Source organism: Sinocyclocheilus grahami, unplaced genomic scaffold, assembly GCF_001515645.1.
Source record: "Sinocyclocheilus grahami isolate Dianchi unplaced genomic scaffold, SAMN03320097.WGS_v1.1 scaffold32.1, whole genome shotgun sequence".
Taxonomy (NCBI): Eukaryota; Metazoa; Chordata; class Actinopteri; order Cypriniformes; family Cyprinidae; genus Sinocyclocheilus; species Sinocyclocheilus grahami.
Window position 1 is genome coordinate 3236010 of NW_015505211.1, and position 10339 is coordinate 3246348.

At 34.7% G+C, this 10339-nt stretch overlaps 1 protein-coding gene across 1 annotated transcript in view; it reads left to right on the forward strand.

The window, feature by feature from the left end:
- The window catches only part of LOC107577402 (protein phosphatase 1E-like), a 49332-nt gene that overhangs the window by 37622 nt on the left and 1371 nt on the right, over positions 1–10339 (forward strand). Inside the window, exons 2-6 of the mRNA XM_016263489.1 lie at positions 1299–1420; positions 5444–5643; positions 8109–8297; positions 8396–8539; positions 8982–9075. Of these exons, the coding sequence (XP_016118975.1) occupies positions 1299–1420; positions 5444–5643; positions 8109–8297; positions 8396–8539; positions 8982–9075 (749 nt within the window). The remainder of the gene's footprint in view (positions 1–1298; positions 1421–5443; positions 5644–8108; positions 8298–8395; positions 8540–8981; positions 9076–10339) is intronic.

Sequence of the window (10339 nt, forward strand, 5' to 3'; positions counted from 1 at the left end):
CCAATCAAAAGTTTGGGCTCAGTAAGAAATTTTTTAAGAAATTAATACTTTATTTTATCAAGGATAGTCATTTAGACATTTATAATGTTACAAAAGATTTCTGATTCAAATAAATGCTGTTCTTCTTGAAAAAAAAAATTTCAGTTTCCACAAAAATATTAAGCAGCACAACATTGATTTCAACATTGATATTAATAAGAAAGGTTTCTTTAGCACCAGATTCAGAATAAATTACGATTTAAAATATATTAAAATAAAAAAAGTTTATTTTTAATTTTATTTCACAATATTACAGCCTTTGTAAGCATAAGATAATTCTTAAAAAAAAAACATGAAAAAACTTAGTGGGGTTGGTATATATATAGACAGACAGACAGACAGACAGACAGACAGACAGACAGACAGACAGACAGACAGACAGACAGATAGATAGATAGATAGATAGATAGATAGATTGATCAATCTTCAGTGATATTTCACATTCAAAGCCGGTTACATATAGGTCTTAAAATGTGCAATTTTTACTCTATATTCTTGTAATCTACCCAAAAATTGTGCAGCATTCATTATGGCATAATGTCAATATGGCGTATTAATATATAGCATTTCTGGTCCTTATCTTCAAAATGATTGTCAGTCATTTAATGGGGAGATCCCTGTTCTGTTCGGATGAGAATGCCACAATCGTCTCTTATGAAATCCTCTTATGGGGATGACGGGCTTCTCTTTAAGTGATGGCTCTTGATTTCATAATGTGCAGTTGTATTTATTTTCAGTGATCCAGCAGGGTCTCTGCTCTCAGAGCGGCAGAGTGCTGAAGTGGATTTGGGTCATGCTAGTTTTAGAGTGCCTCTCCTCTCCTCTCTCTCAATCCATCAGCGCGAACAAGCCCTAAAAGGATATTCACATCAGTAGTTAAAAATTCAGGCTTTAACGCTTACAGTTCAGCTTTCTACCCTTGTTCATCACCATAAGCTTTTATAAAGGAATAGTTCACCCATACAGGAAAAAAGTTTGTTTGCAAAAGAGGTTTTTGATGCACAATGATCATAAGAACATATTCAGCTGGACTATCTTTGGCCATTTTCTCTGTTTTGACCTGTGCATATTGCTTTTGCCTCCTACTCATCCTCTCACGGTTAAACGAGCGCTCGCTCGCTCTGGTGCTGAAAAAAGAAAAAAGGAAAAATTGAATCAAATACTGACAGCGCTCCTTTGCATAATGTTTCTGTGATCCACTCAGCAGATGTTTTAAAGCTCTCTTTCTCTCTCTTTCTCTCCCTTTCTCTCTTTTACAGCAATTGCCCTTTTTCCTTGGCTTCAGCCCTGGCCCGTGGTACTGCAGACAGTATCCTGCAAAGCGATCTCTCCGTGTACCATCTCAACAAGAGTGTGGAGGATGGCACAGACACGCTGCCTCGTAAGTGCCCTGTAAAAACTGAGTTAACCACATCACTTGGACTGTGAAGTCTTATTTTTAAACAAGACAAGTCTAGCGTGGATATATTGTGATTTTCTTGACACTCCTGAGCCATCTGAAGTCATGCAGTGCCAATAAAGCTAGTGAATGAGTTGGGTCTGCATTGAAGTCTTGCTATCGAGTAAAGATCTCATGATATTTGATCCGAATGTAGGCCATTTTGCACAATTTTAAGCCTCCTATTCAACTGAAAATTTAGGTCACTTACTAACTTAACGGTGGCCTGAATTGCTTTCTTATCTTTCTATATTCAAATTGAAATGGCAAAGGAATTTGAGGTGGGAACGGCTGCTAATATGCCACAGTTTTGGCTGGTTTAGAAAGGAGACCTTTAGCAGGTTTAATGGATCAATACATTTTTGACACCTCTCTTTGTTATGATATTGTGTCCGATCAGATTCATTTCTCTCTTCACTTTGCTCTCACTGGCATGAATCTTTCTGTAGCAATAACTGTAAACTGCTACATGAACGTACATCACAATCTTTTTGGAGAACAGATGTTGCCTGACATGCAAAGGATTATGCGCATTATGTTATGGACGTACAATAATAAGTCAGTACTATATTATTCATCGGCCTATATTTAAAAAATTTTATTTTATTTTTCTGTATCAGTTACTATTGCATAATTAAAATTTTTTTTTATCTACAAGCCCATTTCCTTTATTTTTACATTAGATATTTACATTAGATTACATTTGCTCTCCTCTTTAAAAATACTAATAATTTAAATATATTAAATAATTGAAATACTTTTAAATGTAATCTTTATAAGTAAGTATTTTTTATACTGTGCATTATAACATGATGGCTAAATTCACTTGTAGCATTTAAAATAAATTATTTAGTTTTTTAGTATTATATTTGTAATTTATTTAGACAATATACTGTAACATTTTATCATCAACCATAACATGAAAATAATTATCATTATAATATTTAATATATGAAATACACAAATAAAATGCATAATAAAATTCTATACTGTATTATCTAAAATCTAAATATTTTATAATGTGTAATATTTAATTATATTAAATATTTATAATATATTAAAATTCATTACTTTTATTTAGAAAAAAGTATAGAATTGTAATATGAATGTTATTTATATATTTTAAAATGTCATGCTGCTTTATATATTTGTAGCTTTTCGATTTATTTTGACATAATAGTATAGAATTTTATATATATTTTATTAATATCTTTTTATCTTTCTTGTGCTGCCACAGAGATGGAAAATGGAGTTTGGATTGCCCATTCAACCAAACAGATTTCAATTCTGCTTCTGTTAGTGACTCAAGTAAAATTACACATTTCATCTTTAATTATGACCGACAGCTATTTGTTTCCACCATAATTCTTTAATAGACAACTCTGGAAGAAAATTCAGAGTTTCCCCACTGGTAATTACAACATTGCTTTGGCGTTCATGTACACTTATCTCATAAATACAATCATTTGGACAGGTCATGAAGGCTGCAATAATTCTCTGTGGTTCACATCTAACGCTTGCCGTCATGAGTTAGCGCAGACATTCACATAGCATGCTGATCCCAGACACTTTCCTGAGTGGACGGTAGATTTATAAAGCCAGATGGACTGCAATCTGTGTTGAGTTTAAGCACTGTTCAAAAATACGTCAGAGCACGAGAACTCCACTTGAGCCGAGTCTGGTTTTCCTCAGCCAGATCAAGGGTTTCACGGGAGGTACAGTCCTTTAAACAGGCCTTCATGATGTGACCCATTCCAGCAGCAGAGAGTATGTTTAGTGTAAGACATAGCAGTGGAAACGACTGACATCAGTACACTGAGCAGCAGACAGACGTCTGCTCAGGGCAAAGGCAGTACATACTGTTCACCAACTCATCCCTGAGATGGCAGATTAAATTTAGACTCTGCCCACGGAGACAGACAGAGAGAGAGAGAGCATCTAAAAGGCTAAGAGAAGAGAAAAGAGCATGTAATGTCTACTTTTACAACCATCAAACAATCTAAAAGGCCTCTTCGTCCACACAATGCTAAAATGCATCTGTCAAAAGCAGTACTGAAGCAGACTAACAGACAAAATGAAAATGCAGCCTTTGAAAAATATGCCATAAATGGAGTCATAAAAAACAGGCACTCCATTAGGCAAATCTGAGACTTTGCCATAAGTTTTGGCATGCAAACTCTTTCAGCAACATTTTATGAGCTTGAGAAACAAATAACTTGCTTTGCCAATGATACTTTTAAAGATTTTTTACACCTAAAAATAAAAATTCTGTCACAATTTCTTTACCCTCTTGTCTTTCCAAACCTGTATAACTTTATTTCTTTCTTCTCTTCGCAATAGAACATGAAAGATGTTTCAAAGAATGTTAATGCTGCTCTTTTCCAGACAATAAATGCAAATAGTGACCAGAAGACTAAAAATCTGGTATATTCAGAGATGGCAAAAGTACACATATCCTTCACTCAAGTAGAAGTACAGATATTCATGTTTAAAAATACTATGGTAAAAGTTGAAGTACTGACTACACTTTTTTACTGAAGTTAAAGTATAAAAGTATGGGCTCTGGTATGTACTTAAGTAAAGAGTAGCCGTTACTTCTACCTGTTTTAGTGCCACGCGGGTAATGGGACCTAACGTCATATAAATACAAAATAACTTGCATTTCAAATTTTGTTAGCTAATGAATTTATCCAGGCTGAACAACTGCCATGTAGAACAGGGGCGGACTGGGACAAAATTTCACTCATCCAGGCCGTCCCATACACCCACAACAAATTCTAAAACATGAACAACACTATTGTATGGCCATCACATAAAAGAGGTTAAAATCCTTAGGATGGCCGTACAAAATAACTATATTTTCTAAATTGCCTAAATGTCAAAATTAGTACAACAATAACTATACCATGACAATATCTTTATAAAATCCTAGTATTGAACATGTTATTGCATCATGAGTCATATTTTTCCCTTATGAAAATTAACTATGGTTTTATTATAGTAAAAGTATAGTAACCATAGTTTTTGTTTTTTGGATTGATTACCATTTGTATAACCATAGTTTTACTACAAATTCCATGGTTAAACTATGGTTAGTGTAGCAAAACCATAATTTGTTGTTACCTTAGTAACCATGGTTTTTGTTTTTTTAGAGAGAGAGAGAGAGAGAGAGAGGGGGGATGCTGTACTGCTGAATCACTCACACTGTTTGTGAAATTAGGCTCACAGAAAGTTTTAAAATGACTGAACTGCTCTGATAATCTGTTTGGATTCAACCTACATGCTATAGTGCATACATTTTTGTGGGAATTTCCCGCATTATAAACGCGAAACCTGCAGGAATGTGTAGAATTATGCACAATACCCGCAATCCCGGGCCGAAATACAGGCCCTGCTTAACAAAGCAAGCAAAGACAAAATCTGATCAAAACATTTTTGCAGATCAAATTTGGGACATTCTAATATGAGAGACCTGAGAACCAGTAGCAATTGGTGTCATCTGACATCCTTCATATTACTACCTGAAAATCTTTGAGGATGTAAAGAGCAGCATAGAGCACAGTTGGATGTAAAGGGAGAGCGTATGCTTCAAAGATATTGATGAGAACTTCACAAAACAAAGGAACGTTAGCTTTAGTCCATAGAGAACAGAGATGGAACAATCCCATCACCTCCTCTCTCTCTTTCTCAGTTGGCAGATGGCTTCTTTTGTCCACTGTCCTCAATTCTGCTTCCACTGTGCATTTAATCAGCATCTCATGCACTCTTCCTTTCCAATATGATATTACAGTCAAATCTGTTTGGTTTGCGAGTAAAAAAAAAACAGCACTGTCTGTTTGCTTATGGTGCATGGATGAGTTTTTTTACACTGTTGTGACATATGAAAGAATGGCTGCTTAGTCATCCTGAATCAAAGCAGCTCAGAGTGTTTATGTGTAACATGTAACATGTTATTTGCCTCGGCAGAGATCGATTCAGTGAAGCTGGCCCGGCTGATCTTTAATAAGCTATGCGAGACGTGTTGTCATTGGCTAAAGGAGTTCCCGTATCGCCGCCGCCACTTACCGTACTATGAGACCTCCATCCATGCTATTAAAAACATGCGCCGAAAGATGGAAGACAAGCACGTCGTCATTCCTGACTTCAACACGCTCTTCAATCTCCAGGTATGACCTTGATTGTGTCTTTAAATTACCTTTTATTTTTCACCAAATACACTATACTACCGTTCAAAAATCTGGGGTCAGTAAGTTTTTTTGTTTTTAAGAAATTTAAGAAACTTTTATTCAGCAAGGACATATTAAATTGATCAAAAAGTGACAGTACAGACATTTATAATGTTACAAAAGATTTCAAATAAATGCTGTTCTTATTAACTTTCTATTAATCACAGAATCCTGAAAAAAATACTAAGGAGCACAACTGCTTTCATCATTGATAATAATAAGAAATGTTCCTTGAGCACCAAATCAACATATTAGAATGATTTCTGATTTCTGTGACACTGAAGGCTGGAGAAATCGCTGCTAAAAATTCAGCTTTGCCACAGCAGGAATCATTTTAAAATATGAATATGAATAAAAGAATGAATTACAATGAAAAAATAATTTTTTAAAGTTCCGTACTTTAACAAATAGCTCATAAAAATGTGAGTTGAGGTAGATGCTAAAACACTGATTCACTTAGCATCACTTTTCATTGTAATAGAGTTGTGTTGAACCTAACATCTCTGAAGAAACAGCATTATGTAATTGCCAGTGTAATTTCCTGATTGCCAGTGTAATTTCCAGTCGAGCGAAAATGTGCTCCGTCGCCGGAAAGCAGTAAGTGCCGACAGATTTACCATCTCATGTCCAGATCTACTTGATGTTTCAGATAAGATGTGTAGGATATTCTTCAGTGGCATTGCCATCCACTGTACCATGAAACAGACCCTCCCTAAAGCACGACTGTGGGGAATATTCCATCCTGATGGTTGCACGTTTCATCAATACGCTCTTCCCTACCAGACTTTACTCATAGACTCTGGGGCGGTTCTTCATCTCTCACATCTGGTAGCCAGTTGTAGATAAACGCTGGCCTTTTACTGGTATTATTGGGGAACACCATCATCCTTTTGCCTTAGGCAGAAGCAGATCAGAGACCAGTCTCGGCCATAAGTGGACATCATTCAGTGAATTTACACAGAGAGAGAGAAACGTAAGCATAGTTGTTGTTCTTTCAGTGCTGTTCCACATGAGCAACAAGACTAAAACTAGAACTTAATTACTGTAAATGATGCACACTGAGGAGTACACTTTAGAGTAGTTATGAAATTCTATTAAAAAATTAAAGAACAATTTATCGCTTATGCATATTATACAATACATACCTGATGTATTATCTAATTTACAGAGCTATTTTTACATTGAAATGATGACAGTAAATGAAAAAATAGTAATAAAAACACAAAAAGGTTTAGGTGATTGAAAGGAAATTACTGAGGTTTCATATTCCGTAAACTACAATAAAAAAGTTGCAGGATGTATTTGATTTGCTTATGCATATAATACAGACTGTTGAATTTATATGCTAATATTTCAGTCCTAAATAGCTGATTTACTTTGAAATGTTCGCAATAACAAAAATAAATATTTATAAAAACACAAAAAAGGTTTAATGAGTGAAACTACATTTCATTTTAATTACCTGCAATAAAAAGCTCCAGGATGCATTTGATTTGTGTTTATTTTATGCATATAATACAAACTAATAATATATGCTAATATTTCAGTCCTGAAGAAATTAAATCACTGAGACTCAGGATCAAAATATATAGTGATGATTATGCATTTAACTTTCTAAAGACTATAGTGTTTATTTTGTGATTTTACTGACCTGATTGTCTTGACCTGTACCGTTTGTTTGTTTGTTTATTTATTTTTACATACATCCTTCACCATATTTTTTTCCCATAGTAGGTTAGAAAATTCATTTTGTGTTATATAGCAAAACGAAATAGGTTTCTTTACAGAACATTGCATACATTGGACAAGAAGATACTAATCAATGAAAGAACAAATGAATCAAATAAATTCAAAATAGTTGTTGAATGCATCCATGTATCATAAAAACCTAAACTAAATGCGAGCATTTTCATGTTGTCATGAGCCGCTCAGCAGCAGCGTAGACACAGTGTCACAGTATTTGCAGCTCAGGGATTCTTCCATTATGAAATCCTTATTTATACCAATGAGAGCTTATCCCGTTTGACCAGCCCTGCTACGGAACTATTTAATCATTCGTAAGCTGCTGATAATTAAAACTGATCGACAAGAGGAAACACCAACATTTGATTTGCATATATTTCTCATGTGTAATATTTAATTTAGCTACATTGACTGCAGTTTATTAAGCGATCTGTTGGATGGCAGAGGTTGGCATGTTTTGGTTTTCTGTTTCACACTGATTGAGAGACATTTACAGGGATTTATTTCAATTAAGAATGGATTATGAGGTATTTTATGTTGCAATACTTTGAATCATGATATAATCTGCGTTTATCAATGAAATCAAAATTAGAGACATTTTGTTTTATTATTGTCACAGTCATTTTATGAGGTAAATCTAACAAAAAAAAGTATGTGTTTAGGATCAGGAAGAGCAGGCTTTTTTTGCCGTGTTTGATGGTCACGGTGGGGTGGATGCTGCCATCTACGCTGCCAATCATCTTCACGTAAACCTGGTCAGACAAGAAATGTTCAGTCAAGACCCCATAAAGGCCCTGTGTCACTCCTTCAAAGTGACAGATGAGCGGTTCATGCAGAAGGCATCACGTGAGGTGAGTTCCTACCCCACAAATACTGTCAGACCTCAAGATGCTCATATCAGCCCTTTTTGCTTTGACAACATCTGTATGCATCCATATGTCTGGAACAGAAACTGCGCTGTGGCACCACAGGGGTCGTGACTTTTCTGAGAGGTCACACACTGTACGTGGCCTGGCTGGGCGACTCACAGGTCATGATGGTGAAGAGAGGTCAACCGGTGGAGTTGATGAAACCACACAAACCAGACAGAGAGGTGAGAAAGTGAATAGTGGTGAGAATAGTGTATTTAAAATGTAATTTAATAAAAAAATTTGAAATAGTGGGAGACCAATATAAAATGATCAGGTGTTTCAAGTCCATATGCCAAAAAAATGGTCTTAGATCTGTCGTACATTCATCCTAAATTGTTGTATATTACCTTAATTTGTTATCTCAATCCAGCTCTTTGCTTGGGATGTCATTTAGCACAGTCCATTCAATTGACAAAAGTCACATGACCGCAAAGCTGTATTACCTAACACACTCCCAAGAGTGGATCTGTTGAGCTGAGTCTTTGGAGCTTTATCTATATAATGAAACTGTATGTAAGTTACAGTTTAGCTGGTTAGAGTTTCATTAATTGACACTGAACTGAACATGATACCAGCTGTTGTGGTTAATGACTCCTCTTGACCATATTGTTTGTTTGTTTATAGGATGAGAAAAAGAGGATTGAGGCTCTGGGTGGGTGTGTGATCTGGTTCGGCACATGGAGGGTGAATGGCAGTCTGTCCGTGTCAAGAGCCATCGGTATGGGACATTTTAAAATTAGATTACACAATTTAGCAAGCTAAAAGCTTTGTTTTTGTGCTCCTTCAAGATATCCACTTATTTAGACAGGAGCTTTTGTAAGTTAAAGTGAACTAAAGGTCAGTGGGTGCATATTTTTAGAAAAGGATGTACAGGATAAAGCGGAAAACCCTTTATCATCACACCATAGATTTCAGTATGAAGGAGACAGTCTTTTAGAAAGCAAACACTGGCACAGACTCAATTTAATCAATGTAACCAAATTGTGCAGCTTCTACTTGTTCTAAATCAGTAGCTGAGTCTGTGTACTTTCGAAGAACAAAATTGATAATTGTCAAACTTAAACCAAAGTACTAGTCCAAATCTTTTGTAATCAGACCAACTGTGTAGTTGGAGTTGAAAAGAGTACAAACTTCTTCATCACGTCAATAAATTATTGATAAAGTATCAGTGTACTTTACAGTATGTACATTAGCCAGTGTAAGATTACGGCTTTCAGGCTAATGAGCGTTGCTGCAATAACAAAGACTGACCTCCTGCAAAATCCTTAGGCAGTGTTCCCACGACTTCCTGCACAGGAACCGTTTTTCACTCCCTAAATGCTGATGGCTAATCTGTTAGATAATCCTATCAGTCTAGCATTTAATTTCCTTAAAGCTCTTGATTCATAAATAGGACAAGTGAGGCTAATTCTGCTATAGCCTAGGCAACTGGCCTTTTGCAAGTACCCAAGAAGTCCAGAACCATGTCCGAGTCATATTCTACTCAAAAAATCAAAAGAAGCAAATAAGAAAGTATATTTAGTTTAAAGAAAACACTTATTTTAACACATATTTTGGGGATTTTAATGTTTAATTTATTTATTTTTTGCATTATGGCATTATTTGCATGGCAATTAAGTATAGCTGATTTATTTAGATTAATGAGAAATGCTATTGTGATTAATGAGAATGAAAAAAAAAAATACAAACTCCAAAAAAATTAAAGAAAATCAAAAAAAAAAAAACAAACACCAAAAAAAAAAAAAAGAGCATTACAGTAATGAAAATATTGGTTGAAAATGTTTCATTGTCACTAAAATAAAGATAATTTTTTTTTTTTTTAATATTTAAATGTAAATTTCTAATATATATTTTTTTTTTTAAATATTTAAATGTAAATTTCTAATATATATTTTTATATATAATGTATAGTTATAATTTCTAATAATTATTCCTTTTTTTGTGAGATTCACCTACTTTATATTTTTTTTTACTAATTATAT